The sequence below is a fragment of the Colias eurytheme genome, chromosome 18 (genome assembly GCF_061535395.1).
Source record: "Colias eurytheme isolate Ceu_HAF_F1 chromosome 18, ilColEury1 Martin Lab GWU primary, whole genome shotgun sequence".
Taxonomy (NCBI): Eukaryota; Metazoa; Arthropoda; class Insecta; order Lepidoptera; family Pieridae; genus Colias; species Colias eurytheme.
In genome coordinates, this window is record NC_142997.1 from 4,256,351 (window position 1) to 4,283,631 (window position 27,281).

The 27,281-nt window shown below is 33.4% G+C and overlaps 3 protein-coding genes across 4 annotated transcripts in view; 1 reads left to right on the forward strand and 2 right to left on the reverse strand.

Moving 5' to 3' along the window:
• Nucleotides 1-308: 308 nt before the first annotated feature.
• LOC149900561 (THAP domain-containing protein 1-like) lies at nt 309-3,390 on the reverse strand. The gene is made up of 3 exons (XM_090112400.1): nt 3,212-3,390; nt 2,738-2,933; nt 309-2,234 (listed from the first exon to the last, which is right to left on the reverse strand). Exons 1-3 carry the CDS (start codon nt 3,286-3,288, stop codon nt 1,827-1,829), a joined length of 681 nt encoding a protein of 226 aa, XP_089968526.1. The 5' UTR covers nt 3,289-3,390; the 3' UTR covers nt 309-1,826.
• Nucleotides 3,391-7,504: 4,114 nt separating this feature from the next.
• On the forward strand, nt 7,505-9,311 carry LOC149900562 (iron-sulfur cluster assembly factor IBA57, mitochondrial). 2 transcript variants are annotated; one of them, XM_090112614.1, is made up of 3 exons: nt 7,505-7,587; nt 7,661-8,764; nt 8,924-9,311. In XM_090112614.1, exon 2 carries the CDS (start codon nt 7,674-7,676, stop codon nt 8,697-8,699), a length of 1,026 nt encoding a protein of 341 aa, XP_089968740.1. In that variant the 5' UTR covers nt 7,505-7,587; nt 7,661-7,673; the 3' UTR covers nt 8,700-8,764; nt 8,924-9,311. The 2 variants fall into 2 exon arrangements, with proteins under 2 accessions (XP_089968740.1, XP_089968739.1); XM_090112613.1 differs by having other exon boundaries at nt 7,511-8,802.
• Nucleotides 9,312-16,476: 7,165 nt separating this feature from the next.
• Nucleotides 16,477-27,281, reverse strand: part of puf (ubiquitinyl hydrolase 1 puf) — a 49,520-nt gene continuing 38,715 nt past the window's right edge. The window contains exons 55-59 of the mRNA XM_090112703.1: nt 26,967-27,106; nt 26,556-26,690; nt 26,129-26,333; nt 17,253-17,458; nt 16,477-16,542 (exon numbers count right to left, since the gene is read on the reverse strand). Coding sequence (XP_089968829.1) covers nt 16,477-16,542; nt 17,253-17,458; nt 26,129-26,333; nt 26,556-26,690; nt 26,967-27,106 — 752 coding nt within the window. The remainder of the gene's footprint in view (nt 16,543-17,252; nt 17,459-26,128; nt 26,334-26,555; nt 26,691-26,966; nt 27,107-27,281) is intronic.

The window sequence follows — 27,281 nt, forward strand, 5'->3', positions numbered from 1 at the left end:
TACACAATAAAAATACCAGCGGCAAAAGGTCGTTTTGGCAGTGTAGAAGTGTAGTGTAGAAAAACATGGTTTTCGAGATTTCTGAAAATTCGAAAATATCCTTATCCTTTGCTCGTTGTGATATTATTACTACGTATGGAGGAAGACACCGCCTACATCACTCAATGTAATGTTCCGCTCAACAGAGGTCAACCGTGGCCGGTTGCACTGCACTCAAATTGTTTGTTCCCTGAGAACACGCGGGCAAAGTCGCGAAGGTACCTCAAGTTTAAAATAAATTGCTTAAATAATAAATAAAACAAATATACTTTTTTTTACAAAATTTTAATTTGAAACTTAAAAACCAAATTACAATATTTATAATTTATTATTAAAAATATGTACATGCCACCGTAAACTTTTAAAAATCTTTAGCATAAGTAATGCATTCTTAGTTTTAAATAGTGCTCGGCTATGGCTTTTATCAATAAATTTCTGTGATTGTACATTCCATTGATCAATACTGTGTTGAAATAAATCTCCAAATAAATAATCGCAGCTAAATAGTGTCTAGCTAGCTAATGTTTTGCTTATATGTGTTAACATATATTTAGGAAGTCCTATTTGTTTAACTACAATGTACTGTACAATACTGTTTTAAAATTCTTTCAATTGTTTTACAGACTTTTATTGCATCCTGTGAAGCAAATAATAATCCACCTTTGTTTTTAATCATAGTCAGTGTATTGTTTGCACTATACTTTTCTAGGCTGTCTAAGCAAATTTGACAATATAGCACTGTTTTTTTTTCTGGACGACAAATCCTGCTATGTACTCTTTTACTGTTTCTACGAATTCAGTCAGTCGAGATGGATCATAGAAATAATCATGATCTTCAAATTCTACTTGTTGTGTAATATGAATATTATCATTCATTTTCTGCCTGTCGGTCGAAATATTTATATTACTGATATAACAATTAGACGACGAGCTTGTAAGGATATTTATTTCGCTCAGACTAAGGCAATTACCTTTTCCGTCGCTTTTTTAATTGAGCGTGGACTAGCAATCGCTTATAAGCCGATATAAATTGGCGAACTGACGGATTATTATTAGACCCACCTTTTGCACGAATAGCGACAAAAAAGAATTCAAGGTGATCTTGACTGATCTTGTATGTAGTTAGATATTCAAAGTTTGATTTGGGCGAAACATGAAGATAATATGTCGTATAGCTCTTATACAAATGATAAAACCTAAGAACCTGGTTTCTCTCCTCGACTTCAATACCAGTGTAGAATCCGCGAATCTGAGGTTTCTAATGTACCTCCAATTAGTACCAAAGATGGATTCTCGCAAAAGAGTGATACATTGTTTCACTAGTAAACCTAGTTGATTTCCAGTTATGGTATCCCCCAGAAAGAAACCGAAAGGAATTTTCCAGTTGTCATTTAAGCTTGTAAACATAAATACTATTGCCTCTTTAGCTACAGGTATGTCATCACCTGTTAACCCATTACCAATATCAACATATCCGTAGTATTTTGTGCGATCCCATTCAATGATTTTTCTGATTGCCATGCCATCAATTACATATAAGTGCAGAGTATATTTTCTTACCATCTTTTGTTTTCTGTTTAATAGTTTCAAAGGATTCAGCAGTGAAACCGGGCAGGCAGTCTATAGTTTTGTACCATTTGGAAATAGTACTTGGATGGGGTAACGCACTATCAAACTGTTGCCTAATGTATGTGTAATGTGTATGCCCGAGGAGACAAAAAATTTAGAGTCACTGCAAATTTCCTTAACTCTGGGCAATATTCTCGAGGTAGACTGACCTTTTTTTATCAATGTATCTTAGTTAAAAGTATGTACTTATTTTCACCCCCAATAGTATTTAAAATCTGAGCTGTTTCATCATGATGAATGATTAAATTTTTGGATTTTAAGTCACTTATTACATTTTCTTGTGATGCTATTATTTGTTTTAATCGCCTGCACTTTTGCTGCAAAGCTCTTAACTTCTTCAGACGTTTTGAGCTTATTTTAGATTGTTTTACAATAATCTTCTCAAGTTTTTTCTTCCAAGAAGTGTCATCCACGCATGTCTCTGTAAGTGATTCAGTAGCAGTGGATGGTGCACATGAACTACTTGAAGTTGATGGTGCATCTAAAACAGGCTGAAGATTGCTAATAATATGTCGAAGTTTTCTCTGAGAATCTATGATTTTGTTTCTGGCTATCTTTTTAGACTCCTGAAATAAAAAAAGAAAAACACCATAAATAAAAAAGGGCTGGGCTATATATGAGTTGAAACGAACCAATGAACAAAACAAAAAAGTAGGTAAATTATTTATAAGTTAACATCTTAACATTTATGATTTACTTTTATGGCAGAGGAATCAGTTTTATTTTTGGTTCTAATTCATGCTGTTGTGTAACCTAAAATTAATCTTTAACACATTTGTCCACACCACAGTCACGGTTTATTTGTCTGGTCTTTATGTTGCAATGATTTTTAGAGTGGAAATATAGTTGGGAGCCTGGAGAGTGACATAGGGCACTCTTCATGTATCTTACAATTCTCTAATAACATGAGGGCCAAGCCACGAGGCACCTCTAGTCTAGAATCTTATAAAGTTCTTATAAAATACAAAATATTGAACTAAAGCATAAAAGTGATAGATATCACATTATCAAGAGTCGCATAACTATTTCTAATGTTATTTTGGATATATTAATTGACTTGATACAGTACCTTCTGTAAGTAAGTAGGGTAATTTTCGAATATGGTTGGCACAGCATCTCTGCAAAGCACTTTCCTTTTCTTCCCGTCCAAATAACAGTCTGATTCGAAATGTTTAGAACAAAGCCGAGAATGTTTTGAAGGCTTCCAATTTGCCCTGTGTATAACCTTAACCCAAACATCTTTTAATTTTTCACAAGCCGGAAACCTACAAATAACAATAATCCAAACTTAAATAACTTTTTTCTCTTAACCTATTTGATTTAAAGCAGTCATTGTCAAAGAAGTACTTAAATTTCGTTTATATTAAAGTATCGATAATTGCACAACACTATGGAAGTAATATTTTGAATTTTTTCTCAAAAATAAGGTAATTATGATTTCATTTTAATGATCAAGGGTAGATTAAACATAGATGATTAAGAAAATAACGTAAATTCACTTATTTATAATACAATTAGCCAAAAATTGATCAAAATCACTAACCTGTGAAATGACACATTTCTATCTTCATCCGATTTCCCATTACTATGGCTTTTACAGCCGTAAGCAACACAAGCCATGTTATCTGTAGTCAATTATCTTTTCAGAAAATAACAAATTAAACTAAAACACACGTTTTCACATAAAAAAACAATAATTAAAATCACCAAGCGATGATCAACAGACTGGAGATCAAAACAAAATCACAACAAAATGAAATGCCGAAATGGGCGAAATGTCATTTCAAATTCAAACTGTCGAGCTGACATCTCGGAGCAATTTGTTCTTCTTCTTCTTTTTAGCAAATGGCAACTCCCGATCCCAGTGAGGACGGATAAGAGCGAGCGCGCACGAGCAACTTAGTTGCCCGGCAACTATTTTGTCTCTGTCGCTGTCTCCTCGCAAAGTTTTGAACGATGCGCTCACGAAAGCGACAGCAACGCAACTTTTTCTTTAAAATTTTCTGCATTTATCAACATGGATTTCGAAGAAACGGTTGTGGTCTGTGCTCTTGTCCTGCATAGTTCCCATTCCCGTGGGATTTCCGGGATAAAACCTATCCTATGTGTTAATCCAAGTTTAACCCTCTATATGTGTGCTAAATTTCATTGTAATCGGGTCAGTAGTTTATGCGTGAAAACTGAAAACCATACATACCTACAAACCTTTCCTCTTTATAATATAAGTATAGATATGTAATCGTAATTGTAAAAAGTACCTAAAGTAGTTTTTATTTAATACTTTTTAGTGTATTTTTCAACACGAATCAAACGAGCTCAACCTCGATAAAGTTGAGTCAATATGTTAAGTTAAGTTCCTATGGCCACCTTCCGATTCCATCACCAAATCAGCTCTATCTCATAATAATGTTTCATCGCTATCCAATTTACATGCGTATACAAAATTTCAGCTCAATCGGTTTCCTGGAAATGAATCAAAGTTACTTGCTACATTTCAATTAAGTCATCGAGACCAGACAAAAATGCTCATAAAATAAAAACTACTGGGCTTATCCGAATAAAATTTATGGGACCAATTCCACACCATTCCGCATCAAAAAAAAAAAGAATCACGTAAACCGGTTCAGAAACCTCGGAGTAATCGGTGTACATACATAAAAAAATATACCGGCCGAATTGATAACCTCCTCCTTTTTTTGAAGTCGGTTAAAAACTACTGTGTACGAGAATAAATACGTTGACATAAATACGTACTATCGCTACGCCGGTTACGCGGCAACTGGCCGGCGGCCGCTGACAGGCAACATTTTTGTCGCCGTGCGCACACTTGCATTGAAACCAATAGATAGGGCGACAGTTGCGTCGCGGGCTGTCTCCGAACCCGCGGACAAAAAAGTCTCCCGGGAGTTGCGTCGCTACGTGCGCGCACTTTCATACTAGCCCATGGGTGGAGAGACAAAATAGTTGCGGAGACAAAATAGTTGCGGAGACAAAGTTGCTCGTGCGCGCTCGCTCTTAGACGGATTCAAGAGCAATTTGTTAGGGGTGTATTCCGTTATGCACTGCGACCACTGTAAGGTATGACGTCAATTCAGTATACTGTGAAGCCGTTCCTTTATAGCCAGTTATACTGGTTACGATTTAAAACGGAACGCAATCCAGTATACTGTCAGCCATGTGTCAGCCGCATTTTTTGACGCAGCATTCAAATGAGTGTATTTAACGTAGGTATTTAAAGTTTTCTAGAACATAAAAATAAACTGTTTTGGAGTACTGTCCAATTAAAAATATTTTAATTAATATTATAGACTAGAGTAGATAATTTTTGAAACAAAAAAAAATCGCAGTCGGATGAAACCCATTACAAAAGGAGGGGGATATGATGAAAATAAAAGGAAAAATAAATTACGGTCAATCCGAGTTAGGGAAGTGGGAGGGGGGAGCTTTTAAGAGAAAAAAATGGTCTCTCTCGATTTTCGACAAAACTACAAGTCCTACGGAAGAAAGTTCAATGGCAATGTTGTAGGTAATAAAAAGTTCTACAACTTTTGTATTTACAATTTTTTCACAAAACCTCAAAATATAGGTGAAAAATTCAAAAAACCAAGTTTTTGGTTTTTTATTTTTATCTACTTCAAAATTTATTGTTATTCTACGAAATTTGGTGAAAACTTACTTTATTATGTCCCAAATACACTGTAATTTATTGAAAATATTTATTTTTTCGCCTTATTTTGAATTAATACCAAAAAAACAACCTAATTTTCAATCGAAAAGTTACCCGTCAAAATATCAGCTTTTTTCAAAAACTTGGGGAGCCTTTTATTCATTGAAATCTCTACTTTCATATTATGGTGTAAAAAAAATAAACACCACCATAGTAAATGTTCTCAGGAAATACATACAAACAGTGTGAAAATTAGCTTTTAGTTGGGTATTGACTATTTTGACAACTTTTAATGTACATATAGGGATGCTGTTTTACAAATATTCCAACCTCCAAGATGTATAATGGAAGTAAGTGTTAAAAGTCCTTAATAGTCGCTTAAATAAGTCTCGACAACTTTTTAAGGGCCCTACTCCACATATTGCTCTGACCATAGAAATCTAAATAACAAGACACATAGAAGTGCTATAATGTCATAATTCGTATGAAAACCGCTGTCGCCAAAATCAACACATTCAAACCGAAAGCTAAACAGTACACACAAGTAAACTATGCCTTTTATTGGACAGCTTGATTTTAGTGAAAACTAACTTAACTATTAAATTAAGCTTTTGAATATGTATCCTAACGCACAAATTTACGGTTTATTTTAGAATAACATCCCTAAGTATATGAGACTTTTTGCTCCAATACGAACAAACGTGATAATAAGAATGGTCGACTGTGTCATTCATTGTTATTTCGATTACTATGGTGACACTCGTAATACTTGTAAATATTCTATAATTTTAAGGAAAAACGGCATTATTTCTAAAAAAAAAATATTTTCCGATGAAATATTATTCCTTTATAAGTATAATTACAACTTGTGGAAGAATTTCCGCAATGGGAATTGCTGAAACACACCATGTATACACTCATACGTCTCCAGAGCAACTGAACAGTGACGAATGCACTGGTGATGTGAAAATCACCTGAGTGGCGACAAGGTCACGCACGCTTACGACTTCTAGTGTCTTGTTATTTAGATTTCTATGGCTCTGACACACCTTTTCTGAGCTATAAAGACTTTTTTTACGTTTGTAGAGTTGCCCCATAAAATAAGACCATACCGAAGCAACGATGAAACATAACCATGATATGCAATGATTGCCGCTCTCTCATCAATAATCTGTTTAATTCTTCTGAGGGCAAATACAAACTTATTTACACGGGTACAAACAGAATCCGTGTGAGCTTTCCAATTTAAGTGGTTGTCTAATGTGATACCTAAAAATACCGTTTCAGTAACTTCGTCAATACGTTGTCCATTATAAATTATGTCAAGGTTATGTCTAATGTTATGATAATTACAGAATTGCATTAGTTTTGTCTTTGTAATGTTAGGAGTTAAATTATTATATTTTAGCCATTCTGTTACATTTTTGATAGTCAAATAGATGCCTTCTTTGTAGGTAGTCAATTTGTTACGAGGTATGGTGATGGATACATCATCCACGAACAGAGTACATTTATGTTCTGTAACGTTAGGAAGATCATTTATGTACAATAAGAACAGGAGAGGCCCGAGGATACTGCCTTGTGGCACTCCGTATTTATTATGTACGTATTGTGATCTTACCGACTTTTTTAACGAATTGTTGTCTATATACGATATCTCTACACATTGCATACGGTTAGTCAAGTATGAGGTCAGCCACTTGTGCGCTGGACCTCTTATTCCGTGGTAATTGGTTGAAAAATATTTACGGTTATTTTAAGTAATTTGGATTTTGATTATTTCATTAACATTTTTTTCAATGTTTGTACCTTCATCCATACTTATATTTATTTTTTAACACAATTTGAATTAACTTTGATTATTTCGAAAAAACTACAATGAAACGAAAGCTTTAAATTTTTTTCCAAAAATTAATAATTACTAACGATAAATCGATTGTACGCATCAATTCACGCGCATTACTTTTTCTAGTGCTCGATTGTGCGAAGCGTTGCTGTAGTTGGAACATTCAACGTTAAGCATTATGCCGCATAATGCGCTCTAGTGCTGTAATTGGAAAACGGGGTCAGGTAGCAATGACCACAGAGCAAGTAATATAGTACAATGACTGTCAAATCATTACTGTCATATTTGATAATATGTCAATTGTCAATTTTGTTTTGATTTAATTTTGACAATAATTGTTTGTCAATTGCGAATTTGCGAGCAGGAGATTCAAGTTTAATTTGTGTTTAATTTAAAGTATTTAAGGGTATTTAAACCCCGAATGGATATTGCATTTATATTATTAAAGAACATTTAAAAATATAATTTCAATGTTATAGTGCTACAGCCACGATGTTGTCGATTCATCAGGTAAATAAATACTTTCGTAAGCCGCATTATGTAAAACAATATTTACGTTTCGTTCACAATGTTAAAGATCCTCCTAGAAAAATCTTGTACCCACTTCTCAATAGAAGGTTACTTAAAATTACTGGAAATGAAGCTTCACTTTTCCTGCAAGGACTTATAACAAATGACATGAGGCATTTTGAAGAGAGTGCTAAATCTGTATACGCTATGTTCTTGAATAATAGAGGTAGGGTTTTATACGACACCCTAATACATAAATGGGACGATGAAAACTCTTTCATGTTAGAATGTGACGAAAAGATTGCGCAATTACTTGAGAAACATTTAAAAATGTTTAAATTAAGGAGAAAAGTATCCATAGAAGATGTAAATAAGCAATTCAAACTTTGGAGTGTAATCACTCCAGTAGATTCAATATTAAATGAGAAAGTAGATACAAAAAATGAGGTGAACATATATAAAGACCCAAGATTGTCAGACTTGGGTTATAGGATAATAGCAGCAGCACCTTTGAGTGGCTCTCAGATAGTTACAGGTATAGGAAATGATGTAGCTATTGAGCAAAGTGATGATGGCTATAAATATTTAAGGTACAAGTTGGGAGTAAGCGAAGGTGCTGATGATTTGCCACCAGGCACAAGTTTTCCGTTAGAAGTTAACTGTGATTACCTCCATGGAGTGAGTTTCCATAAGGGTTGTTACATAGGGCAGGAGCTCACGGCCAGAGTACATCACACAGGAGTTGTTCGTAAGCGAATGATGCCCATCAAATTCAATAAAGTCATTGAAGAAGACTTAGAAAAGGATTTAAAAATAATAGCCTCTGATAATCCTAAATTGAATTTGGGTAAACTAAAAGGTGTCAAAAATAATTATGGATTAGGTCTTGTAAGAATCAAGGAAGCACTTGATTGCAAAGCTCTAAATGTTGGTAATTATTCAGCAGAAGCTGTAAAACCGGATTGGTGGCCAAAAGAAGCACCAAAGGAAGTCCCTAAAACTGAATAGCAACAACAAAAACAATAACAACAATAAGGACCTCAAGTGACAACAAAAGGATCTTAAGCACATATGTGGGTATAACTGGATATAGATTTGAATTGTAATATAGGTAATAAAATATGTACATAACAAATACATTATTTTTCTTAATCCATTTTATAAGATGTTATTTTATAATAAATTAACTTTTGCAGTAATATTATTATATAGACTATGTTTTTTAATTTTAGATTTAATGGAAACATCTAAAAAAGCAGATGATGCCCCAGTGCATTATGATTTCACTTGTACTGGCTGTGGTCTCATAGAAAAGGCACATTACAAGGGAACTAACCCTCCATTCTCTCGTAATATAGAATTGAAATATAGCAGCTACATTATGAAAGATCCATTCAGTCCTCCGGGAAAAGGAGAAATAATGGTTATAGGAGCTGACTGTGCTACATGTGACAAAGCAGTGTGCATTGGTAAAGAATGTAGTATTTTTTATTGTAAATCCTATTGTTTACAGTGTGCAAAAGCTTCCATTGATAATTTCCCTGCTGAAATCAAGAGTAAAATAGTGCAATTATGTAAATAATTACGAAATTGGGCAAGGCAATAAAATTGTATTCTAAATTTTTGGTTTCATTTCTAACATTAATTATCTGAAAATAATTAAAATTCTAATGTTTAAAACTAATAGGCAACAATTAAATCACATCAGAAGGAATATATCATAGGGGATGAGGATAAAAATAATACACAAATGTATAAAATACTGTTTACTTTGGCTTTCCAGTCCGATTTACAGTATTTTCAATTTTTACAAATGAATTATAGTAACACAGTTTTATTCCATTGAACTTTTATTACAAATCACTAAGTATAATACATAAACGATTATACAAGGTCATATTCCGCAAATACTATGAAAAGCTTAAATGTTGCGGCACAATTCGTGTGAAAATTAATATTAAATCTTAAAATAAAGATAATTACAGTGTAGCTATAGTAATGTTAGATATATATTAATAAGCTCTAAAATCAGGACAAAATCAAATAAACATTTTGTCTCATTAACCGTCCACTCGACTCTGATTGTTAGCACCACATTACATCATAACCCTTTTAGAAAATCGACCAGTGACTCTAACAATCCAAAATATTCAAATGCTTACTATTTAACAGCAAATACGTGTAGATAAAGATTTAAAACCGACTAATATTGCTTCATATGATCCCTAATTACTTATGGATTGTTAAAAAATGCTATCCGCTATCTAATGCCGGAAATGATAAGGCTTTACGCAGACTGATTCTATAGCAGATGAAATTGCGCGACCCTAACTTTCATTTTCATACATTCATCGCTACACTGTTTAGATTCAGTAAACGCAAGCCTTTTATCATCAAATACTGTAACTTTTATTATTTTTTTTATAAAAGAAAGCAAAATATGACACCTTCTCTGCATTTATGAAGGAGAAAAGATGTCATTTTAAGTTTCATTGATCTATCAGAACCATCCTGATTTTCTACGAAGACAAATACATTGACACCCATAAGTGCGTTATCTAAAGTAACAGACCATACAATTTTAGAATGCACGATATAAAATTGTTTTGTCTGTTATCACTATAATAAGAAATATATTGGTATTATAACTCGGCAGTGTAATTGTTACCATAAATACGAATCTTTTATAAGATCGATACAGAAAAACAGAAGAGCAGCGCACACAGCTAATACTAATGACGAAAGGTTATTGATATCAAATCTTAATGATATAATATAGCGGTAGATGTAATGCGACACTTATGTACAAAACATATGCTCGTTTTGAGCTATGTACAAAAATGTCAAACGCGATTTTCTGAATACGTGATAGCGACACGCAGACAGCTTTTCCTATCACGTCAATTATTATTTTTAAAATATCGATACAAAAATACCATGTTAATTATTGATACGAATTCAAAATGTGTAAAATTTTAATCAAATCAAATATGTATCTATTTTAATACAAATTTTTTAAACCATCGAACAATGAAAACATAATATAATGCTACATGCACTGCCAGCGGCTTAAATTACTTATTATTAATTCACCTATAAATTTTGTTTTTCACATCGATAACAACGAATTTACGAGTTTACAATTATTACGTCAAAATGTTATCATATTATTACATACCCTATACGTTGGTACTGGCCTAAGATAAAATCGCGATGGTTTAAATGAATTAAGGTGTTTGGACGGGTGTAAAACTTACGATAGGTATAAAATTATCATACATTCATTAGTACTGGGATTATCTAAGCGGGCAATTTTACATTCTACTTAGGTCACACACTCTTAAACTAGGAAATCATTCACAGCCGTAACACAATTTTGACGAAGCAATTTGCGAAAACCAAATAGCTTTAGAGCAACCTCTACCAATACTTTACCGACTTCAGTAAACAAAAACGAATCCACGCTTCCTGACGTGTTATTACGGTGTACATGTTTATAATTAACCAACTAGTTTATTGACGAAAAAAATAATAATATATGAAAACTACGAGATTCCTAAGCAGGACCCTATCAAGAAAAATATGTTTTTCTTCGAAAAGATTTTTGAAACTAAATAATTAAAAATACTACAACTGTTTTTAAGAATATAGCATTACAATAGTTAAGGATTAAATTTATCAAACTATTTCTACAAACACGATCTCATGTAATATACAACCTAAAACTTAAAACCAAAACAGTCTTAAAAACGTAAAATTTAAATTAGGTACATCGAAACATTTTTATATTAAATTTTGATTGAATGCGAAATATCTAAATTAGGGATGTAACGATACATGATTTTGCCGATACGATACCGATACCGATATTTGTAGTAATGTATCGGCGATACCGATACCGATACCGATATCGATGGCTTGGTAGAAAAATAAATAGTGAATTATGCATAAAAAGTTACCAACATTTAACAGAGACAACTGTTAATCGTATTCTTTTAAATAAAAATGCCAAATCAAAAAACAACAAAACCATTTATTTTAGTATTATTATTTTACGAAGTCAGTTAAACTTTAAGTAATACACATACAATCAGTACCTAATAAAAGTTTACTATTCTGCCGTCCTTTAACTAGAAAGCCGTTAAGCCCACGAAGTGAGTTTCGAGTAAATGGCAAAAAACACGGAAATCGTTATTTCTTAAAAATTATGACACTTACAATAATTATTGTGAGATACATCGATCGACATTTAATTATATATAAATATTAGTTTTTACCCAGAAACTGTTATAATTTATTTTTAAATTCACTTTTTCTCGTTTAGTTCAGCATAATAATCTGAAAATTTTAACTATTTACTGGACAAGACGGCCGTTTACATACCATAGCGACTTTTTAGCAAAGTAATTTAGTATTTTTATTTTCATTTTGTGATTTTTTTTTATTTAGTAATAAAATGCTTACCTAAAACGTCGTTAAGCTACTATAACTACTTTTAAGCTATGACTTTCGTTTTAATTTAAATTTCAAAAACTTTATAATCAGCGTTTAAGGGTTTTTGGATGCTTTTGTACTATGATTCTATATAGTTGTACTAAATTTTAATCTTACTAATGTTAAAAATTTGCTGCTGTCTGAGGCTTTGCTCTCGGGAATTACATCCTCTAGGTCAACCATCAACCAATGGAAAGGAAAAGGATCAAAAGCTTTTAGGTTTAAGTATTAAGGATTTAAACACTATCTAAATTAATGGTTTTAGCGTCTTATTGTGAGTAACAAGTATTTTAAACTCTTTTACTAAATGACTCTTTTAAGTTTTCGATAAAATTAACCTTTATTTCTCGTCATGTTCACGTTTATTTCATTACAGTGGCTCATTAAGGGGTTAAGATTGAGATAAATCTTCTCGCTTTTCTTTTTTGGAACCGTATATTCATTTAGAATTGCAATTTTAACGTTATTTTATAAATATTCTTCTGGGAGTCACGGATATGTGAGTACATATAGAACCACAAACATATAAACATAAATCGTTTCCTGAAAAAAAAAATAAGACTTGTGCACAAGGTTTTTGAAAAAATAAAACCCTGGTTTCAATAAGGCTTCAAGCTCTTACATGTGGGATGCTCTTAATAAATAATGTAGAACCGCTTATCAAATGATTAGAAGACTCTTTCATCCACATTCAAAAAATATAATATACCAGAATATGTGGAAAATAGCAGGAGGTAGAAAACTTTTTATTTGCTACTATGTAAAAAATACAAATCTTAATAATCTAATACATATAAAGATAAGAAAAAATAGCAATAGTTGCAAAATGGACTCCCCGTCAGCGGGTCAAAGGTAGTGTACCTACTCCTAACAATTTTTGTATCACCATCTCTAGTACATTGCTTGACAGTCGATTACTAATTCCACCCAAGGGGTAAATTACATAATTAATAAATAGTTTTAAAAATTAAATAGTACAGACTGTCTTTCTTCTCTTTCTCGGTTACAGAGACAAATCAGAGTCTTAACAGAGAAGTACGATTGAAAGTTCGCACTGTCGTAACCATTACCTACCAAATTTTCGTAACTTTGACTTGTTATATTTTCCGTAATTTAGCTGCTAGATTGTTTAAAACTTAGTAAACCTGATCAGAAACAATACGTCTTGTAAAAGAAAATCAAAAACAATCGGTACTCTGCTTGGGAGCGACATTATTTCATCATCACTCTCATCCCCAAAACTGATGCATCACCAGAATCGGATAACTGCCTTTTAGCTTAAAAATGAGGGTTAGCTGCTTTGTAGCTAAGCAAAAAAGTGTTATTAGAATTTTTCCTAAATAAAATTACTTAACTAAAAAAGCGTTAAGGGCGAGTAACTGCAAATAAGGTAAGGATTTCCATTGGAATCGTTATATGAAAGCATATCATAAAGCAGTTATAGTCCTTTTGCGTCCCTATAGTCAAGTATAATCTGATAACGTACTTTTAGTCAAGTAAAAAGCTAAAAAATAATTATTAAATCTGCCGGTTAAGGTACTTTTAAGGAAATTTAGCGAAGTAGTGTTGGTTAGACGCTTCCAAGTTATGGAATCGCTGAAAATTGTGTTACTTAACGGCTTACAATATTTTCATATATTTATAACTATTAATGCTAGAGAAATGATTCTTAGACAGAAAGATAGAGAAGTCTGAACTCTATCACCCTACATTTAAAACTGAAAATTGACCATTTGAGGGTTAACGGCTTTTAGTTAAAGGACGGCAGTATTGGTAGAGTTTTTCAGAAAACAAAGTGCGCACGCGCGGGCGGCCTCCCGCATCGTTCATTGGGCGCGGATTTTTGAATTATTTGATATCAAAAAAATTGGATGTTTGTAAAGTAGGTTTACGATCGAGATGTTTACGTGATAACATAATGCAGTGGCAGCGCTCGAGATGAAACGGGAGATCGGTCCGTCTCTCTCTCGTTATACCTGCGATCGCGCTCGTGAGGTTTTGGTGTGACACAAGTTTATGAACATGTCACCCGACTAAAACGATTTTAAAAACGTTATCACGTTAAAAATTAAAAAAATTCAAAATTATTTATTTCTTTCCTTTACATAAACAAATTTGTGATTGGAACACTCCTAGTAAGCAAATAAAATGCTTGTGTCAGGAGGTTCCGCTCTTCCTTAACACTATTACAGAAACAGAAATAAAACAATATGAATAAATACAATGCAAAAACATAAAAGAAAAGAAATAATTTAATAAAAAAATATCGGTATCGGTTGATTTATTATCGGCGATACCGATATATCGGCCGATATATCGGTATCTGTATCGGTATCGTTACATCCCTAAATTCTAAATGAAAATAGAAAAAAATTATAAATTAGTAACTACAGTCTTTTCTTATAAATAATTACCAGCCGTTTCTGACGGTCAAATTAAGAAAAGACTGTACGAAAAGTTGAAAAGAATAATGGTTATTGCGAAAATAAACATAATTACATAGTTATTCATAAATAAGTTATCACTAAAAAACTAATAATGATGCATAGCCATAATTTTTTTTTACCTGTATGCCTATTTATAATACATAATTATTATACAGGCATAAGGTATGTACGTTAAAGTTGACATTCGTGTGCATTCATCATTTAATACGCATCATTCACAGATCAATGCACGCGAAAATGGACTTTAACCATTAAATAACTGAAACTATTGTAGAATAATTTGGCGTATTTAAATACGTTTCTTTCGCAATAAACATACATTTAAGACAAAATCAATTATATATGGCCTAATTTAGTCAAAACGCACATACATTGTCACGTTTTGGCTAAATAAACACATATTGTGATGTGGGTTATGGAATGTAGCATACATTTACACCAATTGTACATTATTATGTACAAAATTAAATTTTACAAAAATCTATACAAAAACAATTCTTTCATTCAAGCAAATACGTTCAACAGAATAGACGCAATATTAATTTAAGCAACACATAAAGCGCCATCTAAACAACACTCAACACTCTTAACTTACTTAGTTCAATAAAAATTGTGATAAATATATGTAATAAACAATAAAACCGCTCCACTAGCCGATAATAGCACGTATCTAAGTTTTAATGCGAAATACACGAGAACTCTTCACACAAACGAAGATAATAACAAACTGAAGTTCGTGTAACATTGACTTTATTCTAAAATGCAGACTCCAAAAAGAGTTTGTATTTTAGAATGACGAAATTGATATCAATAAAGATAAATTAAACACACCTTGCAGAGACTAATAGATACACCAAATTTCATACTAAATCTTCGAGATAAAATTGGACTCGTTATATCGACAAAGTCCACGTTCCGCACTTCATATTTAACATTATAATAAATTCCCACTGGAACTATTACGCAGCTATATTAAAATGTATGAATTAGATCGCAGTTTCATAAACGTTCAATATTGTCTTGCTATCTATAGCAGATATTAGAAGAAATGTGAAAGTTTTTATAAAACGTTTCAGTGAATGTAGAGATGTTACATAAGAAAGCAATAGCAATAACGAACGATTTTAATAATAATTATTATATTGGGAGGAACATTCCGTTTACATGGTTCCATCATGGTTTTGCCATTCTCATATAAACATCATTGACATGACAATATTTAGGTATGTATTGTGAATTATTCACAAGCAAGCATTCCCTTGAGGGTTTTCATTACACAGTTTTATTAGTCTTTTAATCACGACAGTAACATCAATCGTCTCTAAACACACGTAAACTCGCGAATAATGTTCTTCAAACGTACATACTAACGAACGTAAAGTGTCCAAAGTTCGAATTACGTGCAGACTACGCAAACAACACAGTGTAGCACAGCTTTAGATTTGGGTACACTGGCACAGAATACGGCGGGGAGGGGAGGGGAGTGCAACTAGTATGCGACTGGTGTGCGACGGGTCTGCTACTAGTATGACGGGTAAACAAGAGACCGACTCGTATGCGGCTATCCGATGTGTATGCGGCTTGTGTCAGACGGGTATACGACAAGTACCCCGTGTATACGACGCGTACCCTGTGTATACGACAAGTACCCTGTGTATACAAGTACCCCGTGTATACGGCAAGTACCCCGTATATACGGCAAGTACCCCGTATATATGGCAAGTACCCCGTATATACGGCAAGTACCCCGTATATACGGCAAGTGCCCGACGGGTGCGTGTGTGAGTCTACACGTTGAACATGTTGAGCGTGCGCGCGGTGAGGCGCCACGGGGTGAGCGACACTCAGTCAGCCCGGGTGCTTCGCCCGCGGGTCGCACGGGTCGCCAGCGCCTGCACTGCTTCCTTTACCTGTGAAATCAATATTTCGACTTTAGTGTTGGACAACGAGTGTTACAAAACTTATAATGGTTACGGTTTGCATTGCACTTGTATCATTTTGCTCATTTTGATTAATAATTGAATGTATGAATATCATACAAGCTATCAAATTGAACAGTGCCGATTAGCAGAGTAGAGCTCTTAATTAAACGGCTGAAAAACTGACTGAATGAGATATATTACATAATAATATATAGGAGGTAAATCACTACAGTTCTATGTTCCTATTTTCTATACTTTATTTCTAGCGCTTATAACGTTTTTGATCAAATGGCTACATAAAATAAACGTACTATGGCTGTTCCCAATATCGTATCTATCTTCGGTTTGACCCTACTAAAGATAGAAAATGCTATCTATCTTTTGTTTTGGCGTCCCAATAAGCTTATTAGCGATAAGCTAACCTATCTCTGATCGCTATCTATTGTCTGGAGAACTAACTGCTTACTAGAGGTATATTTTTCTCTTTGAATTTGTCTATTTGAGCGTTCGAATAACGTTTTGACAGCTGTCGGCCAGTTATGGCCGTTCCCAATATCGTATCTATCTCACGATAGATAGAACCTTACTAGCTATCGGAGATAGCTTTCAATCTATAACCGTAGTTTGAATATTGGGAATTTAGTAGCGTGACTCACGAGCGCGATATACTCCGCCCTATATTTTACAAGTATACTCACGAGCGCAATGTACTCTGCGCCCTGCGGCGGCGGCGGCGGCGCGGGCGCGTCGTCGGGCTCGTCGTCCGAGTCGGGCGGCAGGTCGTCCAGCGCGTCCTCCGCGTCGCTGCCGTCCGCCGAGTGGCAGCGTGTCCCCTCCCCCGCGCCCTCCGCCCCGCCCCCGCCCGCCCCGCCCGACCCGCTCGCGCCCTCCGCGCTCTCCTCCTCTGTGACACATAATATACAGTCAAATCATAATATGACGACGCGGTTGGCACAGTGGTAAATTAAGGTTGATGTTCCGACCGTCCCTCCATACATTTTTGATTACCTCTAAACACTTAACACAGACACTATTTCTTTAAAACTAATCATTTTATCACTTCTCTATAATGAAATGTGTGCGCGTTCGACCTTTTTAATCAATAATTTACAATATTTACTTAGAAAAACAACAGTAAAATACCGGAAAAATTTGACACTTCTACAGTAGTGTGCGTGACTTTTGCCAAGCGAAACACGACATAAAGCACGACATCTAGCGCATAGACTATATACTTATTACAGATCTAGCGCGTCAATGTCTAAACGAAAGGCGATGTTTAGACATTGACGCGCTAGATGTCGTGCATTCGCGTTCGTTATCTTATGCATAATGAGCATAATTCTAATAAATCAAAGTTCTGTGTAAAAATTGAGTAATTTCATTTCCAATCGTTCAAAGAAAATAACAATAAAATAAAATAAAACTAATGACCTTAGAAACTATGTTTTTTTTTATTTATTACTCATTATTGTTCGTCCGTCGTAGGTCTGTAAACTGTATTGTACACTGAAGGTAAATGGTACTGTAGGTACTTTAGTTCGGCGTCGTCGCTCGTCGGCTTGATATAAAATTACATTCTTGATTTCATTGACACGCGCTATGATTTGCGCGCGGAATTTCTTGTGTTGTGAATTTATTTTTGTATGCTATGCATTTTAATTGATTCAAATTGCAATGTTTCTCTAGTATGCATTTGAGACTATATTGTAAATTGTAATAATTGATCGTGGGTATAGTAATTAATTATTCTAATAACGCAATTAGTAATATATGTATTTTCGGTGGGATTCAAAACAAAAAATTGGCCCGTGATTTTTATGAAATTTCACCACATTGCAAATCACATCAATCATAGTTCATACACATGTATGACGAAAGTGATTAGTATTGTGGCTAACATTGACTCATCAGTTCATCACTACAACCAGTGATAAATCAGTACCTATATCATATTGTGTTTGAATATTTTTAAACAATGATATAAGTATACAATTATTATAAATCGGTAAACTATCAAAGTAATCACAAACTTGCAAACATTGCATTGTTAAAATGTCCAGTAGTTTATGAGCCTATTCATTACAATCAAACAAACAAACAAAGTTTTCCTCTTTATAATATTAGTGTAGACAAACACTATGAATACGATCACGAATGCAAATTCGGGGATTTTCTAATTATTGCTAAATAATAATTGAATTCGTTTTGAAATACTCTATAATTTTTAGACATTTATAATGTGGTGCTCATTTTTTTTGTACTGCTAACGCTATTGTAGGTTCCTATTTTCGTTGTTTTATTTCAAGTGAACACGGCCATACAATTTTGTCACGAGCCGCCTATGATTGTAGGTACTTTTGTTAGGCTCCTTCGTCGTCCGCGTCGGCTCGAAAGTTCTTGATTTCATTGTCACGCGCTATGATTTGCGCGCGGATTTTCTTGTGTTGTGAATTTATTTTTGTATTATTATTATTTTTTATTTATTTTTTTATTTTATTGATTCAAATAAAATATTTCACTAGTATGCATTTGAGACTATATTGTATTATGTATAATTTATCGTAGGTATAGTTATTCTTATAACGCAGTTATATTTTCGGTGGGACAATTTGACCCGTGATTTTTCTGAAATATCACCACGTTGCAAATCACATCAATCATACACACGTATGACGAAAGTATAGTGGCTATAATTGACTCATCAGTTCATCACTGAAACCAGTGATAAATCAGTACATATATCATATTTTATTGTGTTTGAATATTTTTTAAACAACGATATATACAATATTATTATAAATCGGTAAACTACCAAAGTACTTCCGAATTTTCAGACAGACAAACAAGTAGTTTGAACACGCAGTTTTCTTATACTAGTAGCAAAAATCAAAACCATAATATTATGTTTCCCTACTATATTTTACTAAAAGTCGAGTGCGTCGAAATCGTAAATAATAATATGTTTTTCACCTTCCTGGTTATTTTCCCATAGTAAATAGTGTTTTAGGTTTGTTGTTGTAGGTAGGAATAATAATAATTATTCTTACATGTTGGTTATGAAATGTATATTGAAATAATTTACTTTTACAAATCATTAGTGATATAAGTTTTGAGTGAAAATGCTTGGATCAGCATAATATTATATGGTACTTCAAATACATGTTTTGATAAAAAAAACAATAGTGTAATAAAATAAAACTGCGTTTTATTGTAATCAATGTTGACAATTTTAAATTCCAAAATTATTGATCAATAAAATAGTTTACACCAACAAATATAACTTTTATTTTTATAACAATCGTTCATAATATAAACCGTAGCAGGTGGCGTTTTGAAGTTCTGTCTACTCATACAGAAAAATGGAAAACTTGTTTTTTTTGTAAACAATTTATTACTCATGTTGTTTGGCAACTCGAAGCGTGGTCGTCCGTCGTAGGTACTTTTGTTCGGCGTCGCGTCGTCGTCCGCGTCGGCTTGATATAAAACATTCTTGATTTCATTGACACGCGCTATGATTTGCGCGCGGAATTTCTTGTGTTGTGAATTTATTTTTGTATGCTATGCATTTTAATTGAATCAAATTGCAATATTTCTCTAGTATGCATTTGAGACTATATTGTAATAATTGATCGTGGGTAGGTATAGTAATTAATTATTCTAATAACGCAATTATATTTTCGGTGGGATTCAAAACAAAAAATTGGCCCGTGATTTTTATGAAATTTCACCACATTGCAAATTATATATTATACAATTACAATTACAATTATTATAAATCGGTAAACTATCAAAGTAATTACAAACTTGCAAAATATGCTTTTCCGAATTTTCAGACAGACACACAATTTTATTAGTTTGTTTTAGCAAAGTAGGTACCTATACCTATACGCTTACGTCGCGCGTCGCGTCGTCGAAAACGGTGCGCCCAGAAACAAACATACCTAATTCAGTTACAATCCTTTTTTTGTTCCGTAATTTATTGTATTTATTCTAATACGATTTTTTTTATTCGTCGGCCAGTTCTACTAGGTATAAAAAGATAAAATTGAAATATAATTATTGTAGCGACAGCCATATTATGTTACTATGTTTTCGTAAATATGTTTTTCACCTTCCTGGTTATTTTCACATAATCTTATCTTCTTATATATAAAAATGAATCGCAAAATGTGTTGGTAAGCGCATAACTCGAGAACGGCTGAACCGATTTCGATCATTCTTTTTTTATTATATTCCTTGAAGTACGAGGATGGTTTTTATGTAGAGAAAACGTAAATATTATGTACCACGGGCGAAGCCGGGGCGGACCGCTAGTATATATATATAAATGAATCGCAAAATGTGTTGGTAAGCGCATAACTCGAGAACGGCTGAACCGATTTCGATAATTCTTTTTTTATTATATTCCTTGAAGTACGAGGATGGTTCTTATGTAGAGAAAACGTAAACATGTACCACGGGCGAAGCCGGGCCGGACCGCTAGTCTTATATATAAAAATGAATCGCAAAATGTGTTGGTAAGCGCATAACTCGAGAACGGCTGAACCGATTTCGATAATTCTTTTTTTATTATATCCCTTGAAGTACGAGGATGGTTCTTATAGCTAGAGAGCTAGTTAGTTTAGTTTTAGTGCAGTGGCAGTGTAAATGTTGTTGTTGAGGTTATGTAAATTTAACACTTTAGTTAACTACCAAGATATAAAGAAATGAGGATAGGACACAATAACTATTGGTTGAGGTATTTATAAACTCATAATATACTTTTAAAAAAATCACGTTTTAATAAATTTCTAGAATTAAATTAGAACAGCTGATTCAAAATAGCCTAAAAAATCTTAATAATAATAATTACGCTTCACAGCAAGAAGAAATGTACCATATGTACCCGCACAAAGTCGATATTGTGTTGCCTACCGTTCGACTCAATGGCTAGGGTTGTAACTACCTTTAATAATTATTACCAAACTAATAAACCGAGTGATGCGAAATAACCATAATTCTTTTAGAGTTTGATAAAATGATCAGGCAGGTATTTTCTTTAATCCTCTGAATTCTCGGTTACTAAATTGTATCGTTGAAATTATTCTTAATCGCGTAAATTTAATAAATAATCATATGGAAAACACTTTTCATTTGTTTTTTTACTTTCACGCCCAACTACTATACAATAATTACGTTGTTTCGGTATTTTGACGAGAAAACGCAGGAAACATCCGTTGTATCATTTTAGATAGATTGTATATTTTGTATCTGTAGAATTGAAATCAAAGCTATGTATATGTTGTCTCCATTCTTTTCTTATCGGATTGTTGATCCCAATGCGAATGCGTCACTTAAATTTTATAAAAGACAATTAAGAACATCAAAAATAAAGTGATACGTAAATATTTCACAGTGCAATATATTATGTAATTAATAATAATTATATATTTATGAAAAAATAATTACATCAGATTTAATAATAGCAATTTTTTTGAATGTACATAATATGAATAAATGATTACATCATAATAGTAATAATCACAATTGTTTTATTTCCCATTTGTTGCAACCCTAGCATATTTTCATGTAGCAGCAGAAGTACCTACACTGGCGGCGCGGCGGCATCGTGCGACATCAAAGGCATTGCCTTACTAGGTAAGTTTATAATGACTCATTTCTTTTATTATATAATTTACGTTTTACTTTTACAGAATCCGATTCAATGGATTATGAAGACGAGTCACACAACGCCATACGATAGTGATGATGAATGAACATTTCAATAAATGCATGCGTGTTTTTTTATGTTGTTTTGTAATTGTTAATTGTTTCTTAAATAAAGAAATAAACTAAATATTTAAATGATGATTTGTTATTTGCAACACAACTTTATATTTGAGATTCTTTACAAATGTATATTTAGTTTTGTATCATCAAATTTATAAATTTTATTCCATAGTTTTCAAAATTAAATGTAAATGACCATAAAAACATTAATAAAGTAAATCATTGATGTAAGGAACGTAATACATATATACATCTGACCATGTAGAAGCTAAGTCTTGTTGACTGCTGAAGTCTGTAAAGTTTTGTTGTCTGCTGAAGTCTGTACGCAATGAAAATGTCTGCCGTTTCGAAAATAAGTTTTTAAGACCCTAATAAATAAAATATATGAATGGCAGATCTGGTCAAATACTTTCAAAATTGTATTTTTTTCAGCACTTTCATAAGTGTCTGCCAGAATGTTATCCGCGTGATAATGGTCTGCCATTGTTATTTTCCGATAGTAATAATAATCTATTTTCAAATATCAAAATGGCAGACGTGGTCAAATGGTTTCAAAGTTCGCCAAAAATTTCCACCTGTCTTACCTAAGCGCGCGCCCCGTCCACCACTCTGGGCTTAGTGACTCCTCATCTCATGTATAGTAGGTATAGGGGAATCAACACACAAAAATCCAGGTCTGGTCAAATACATACAGGTAGCTTTGCGCTAGCTCTCTAGCTATTACTTCTTATGGAGAGAAAACGTAAACATGTACCACGGGCGAAGCCGGGGCGGACCGCTAGTAAATAATAAAATAATAAATAGTGTATTAGATTTGTTATTGTATCTTGTATACCTACGAATAATTATTCTTACGTCTTGTTGGGAAATGTTCAAATACCTACCTATTGAAATAATTTACTGTTACAAATCATTAGTGTTATTAGTTTTGAGTGAATAGGCATGGATCAGAAATTCAGAATATAATATGCTACTAACTACTCAAATACATACATGTTTACACAACAAACACCACTGACCTCTATAACTATAAGTTATAGAGGTCAGTGACCGTCAGTGACAAACACTATGGATACCTACGCTCGCGAATGCAAATTCGGTGATTTACTAATTATTGATACCTAGTCATTGACTTCGTTTTGAAATAGCCTGTACTTTGTAATTTTTAGTGTTATAGACATTTATAAAATGTGGTGCTCATTTTTTTGTAATAAATCATCCCGAACGCTATTGTATTTTCGTTGTTTTATTTCAAGTGAACACCTATACAATTTTGTCACGAGCCGCCTCTGGCCTCTGGGTGAAATAAACAAGTCAAATGATTTTTGTTCTAATTGTATTTTGGTAGTAGTTTGTTTAGAATTTACATTACCATTGTTTAATTTTTATTTTGTATTTGCAGTAAAATAAAAAGATGAAAAACTTCATTAGGTATATTGTACGACACCTCACTCTGAATCGCGCTAGCGAAATTTTTTCGTTACAGAGCACATATACAACTTTCGGACAATCTTCATTGAGGCCGGCCGGCAAATCGAGTATGTCGAGAAACTTCACTTATTCGATGGAGGTATTCTACCTTCCTTCCTCCACAGTTGTGGGACCCCGACGTGCATTGAACACGCAGCTTTCTGATACTAGTAGCTAAAATCAAAACCACAGATATGTCTGTGATCAAAACCATAATAATATTTTTACCTATTATTTTACTAAAAGTCGAGTGCATCGAAATCGTAAATATGTTTTTCACCTTCCTGGTTTTTTTTCCATAGTAAATAGTGTTTTTGATTTGTTGTTGTATGAATAATTATTCTTACTTGTTGGTTATGAAATGTATTTTGAAATAATTTACTTTTACAAATCATTAGTGATATTAGTTTTGAGTGAAAATGCTTGGATCAGCATAATATCATATTTGCTACTTCAAATACATGTTTTGATAAAAAAAAAACAATAGTGTAATGTAGGTAATAAAATAAAACTGCGTTTTATTGTAGGTAATCAATTTTGACATTATTTATTTCCCAAAATTACAATAAAATAGTTTACGCCAACAAATATAACTTTTATTTTTATAACAATCCTACTTCCTACTAATGCGAAAGTTCATACATGTTTCAAAAGAAAAACTTTTACTTTTACTATTATTTCAATTTATCCGGTTTAATTAAGACTTAATATTGATACATATGATCATTATAAATACAAATAGGAATTAACAATATAACGAATACGTGGCACAACTAAAATTTTACCGATACCACCCGTGGTCATTCTCCTTTGTGGGTCATTTGTAACAGGATGGCGGTTCTACAGCGAAAAAAGAAAAATGATGGTCAGAACGCTGATACCGGATACCTTAAGATACTGTAATATAAAATATTACTAGATTAGATAAAATATTATAGGTAGTATCTTCACCGTGTGTGACGCGCTTTACATTCACGCCATCTAGAGTTAAATCTTTATCATTTTTGTATACGTCTGTGTGTGTAAACGACCCTGTATGCAATGACAGATGTTAAAACGCATAATTTTACCGAATTGGGTGGATTTTAAGGCAATGATATAACATATTTCAATAAAATATAATATTCAGTAACCGCCATGACTATTCCTAGGTTTGATGACTATTCCAATTACGCAAAAACTCAAATAAACTAGAAATGTAGAATTCAGCGCCATCTAGCGGGATATTGGCTGGGAACAGATCGTTGCAATCACCTTAACTGCCTACTGAGCCGACGGTCCCGGGTTCGATCCCCGGTCAAGGCAAATATTTGTGTGATGAATTCGATTATTTGTTCTTGGGTCTGGGTGTTATCCATATATGTATTTATAAAATACTAGCTTTCCGCCTGCGGCTTCGCCCGCGTTATCAAAGAAAAACTCGCATAGTTCCCGTTCCCGTGGGATTTCCGGGATAAAACCTAGCCTATGTTACTCGTGGATAATGTAGCTTTCGAATGGTGAAAGAATTTTTTAAAATCGGTCCAGTAGTTTATGAGCCTATTCATTACAATCAAACAAACAAACAAACATAAAACCTAGCCTATGTTACTCGTGGATAATGTAGCTTTCGAATGGTGAAAGAATTTTTAAAATCGGTCCAGTAGTTTATGAGCCTATTCATTACAATCAAACAAACAAACAAACAAAGTTTTCCTCTAATAATAATATATTTATCGTCGTCTAGTACTGTGGGTACTAGACGACGATAAATATAATATTTTACACACACACAAGCCTTAATTGAGCTTACTGTGGGACTAGTTCGATTTGTGTAATATTGTCCTATAATATTTATTTATTATTAAATAAAAATCTTTGTTCCTCATATCAGAGGCGCTGGGACACAGTAAATCTCGAAAGAGATTATGATTACACCAGTTACAATTAAAATTAATTCTATATACTCAGTAATTTACTAGTAAAACGATAAAAACGACAATTCATACAAGTAATGAAGATTAGTAGAAAGTAGAGACGTGGGAAGCTTTGATGGATTTTTACCGGAAACAGCATGTAAATTATTAACACTGAATTTAAATGCCATTCTCAATTTTGTATCAATTAATGAAAATTCGTTGAACATACGCTCACAATTAAATTGTGTCGATTTATGTGGTGCTATTTTATACCTACATATCTGTTTTTTCTATCAATAAATGGTAAAAAAAAATATGGAAAGTCGAATCCATTTCTTATAAAAAAGTCATCAAAATATATTTAAAATTGTATATTTCACATTACTATATAAAATATATCAATATATCAAACTTTCGATGGCACAAGCACGCACCTTCAAGCGAGAAGGTCCGCTGCTGCAGCGCGGTGACAGCCCGCTGCAGCGCCGCCAGCGCGGCGGGTGGGAGCGGGCCCGCGCTGGCCAGCAGCAACGCGCGCAGCGGGCCCAGCAAGGCGCCGCTCGAACATGTGCCCAGCTCCTCTGCTAAGGCTTCCACTGCGCCCGCGCCGCTGCCCCCACCGCCGCTCAGCTGACACACCTAAGTGAATGAAATATATTATTGATATTCGTTATTTTGGTAGCCACAATTTTTTTATTACAAAGTAAAAAATTAACTACGTAATGGTAAACATTTACTGTATCAAAGTTGTAGGTGTAATTACAGAAGAAAATAGTAATAAAACCTTCTGTATTATTTAGAACTGAATTATGTATTTGATATTCAAGAAATGCAAATAAAAATATAATGTGCAAAACTCACCTTAGGATAATAGTGCTGCATAAATTCGTAAATAGTGGGATCTTCTAAAGACTCCCTTTCATCTAAAATGATTGCATCAATATATTCCGTAAGCACGCTGCACTCCAAGAGCATTTCTTCAAGTTTCGCGTCCGCCTAGACAAGAAAAAGAAATATATATAGTGCATTGGGGGAATTTCGGATGAGGGGTAATTTCAGAAAATTGTGAATACCACTTTAGAGCATCGCTTTATCATAAGTATCGTGAAGGAAGGGCATGAAGATATATAGGTTTGATATTATTAGCATACATATTTGCTTAATCTATCGATAGTTACGTATTAATTAAACATATACGTATTTACCCCGTGACCAGAATTACCCCAATGCAATTAGCAAAATATACATTTATTTAAAAAAAATTATAAATACCGGTGTATTAGCGATATCTCTCCAAAATGCTGCGAAATAGTTGAACCTAAGCGGCACAGCTTCAAGCGCGCACAGCGCTGACAATAGCACCAATTGTTCCGACATACAGCGCTGACTGCGCGCTACTCGACAGCACGTATCTATTAACAGAATATTTGGTTCAATCATCATCAATTTATTTTTAAAGATAACCATATAAATACAAAAATTGAGTTACAATTTTTATCACTGTATGAATATAGGATGCAATGCAAGATTAAACTAGGTGAAATAATATATTTATTGAAGTGAAACTTCTTTATCGGGGGTATCCCT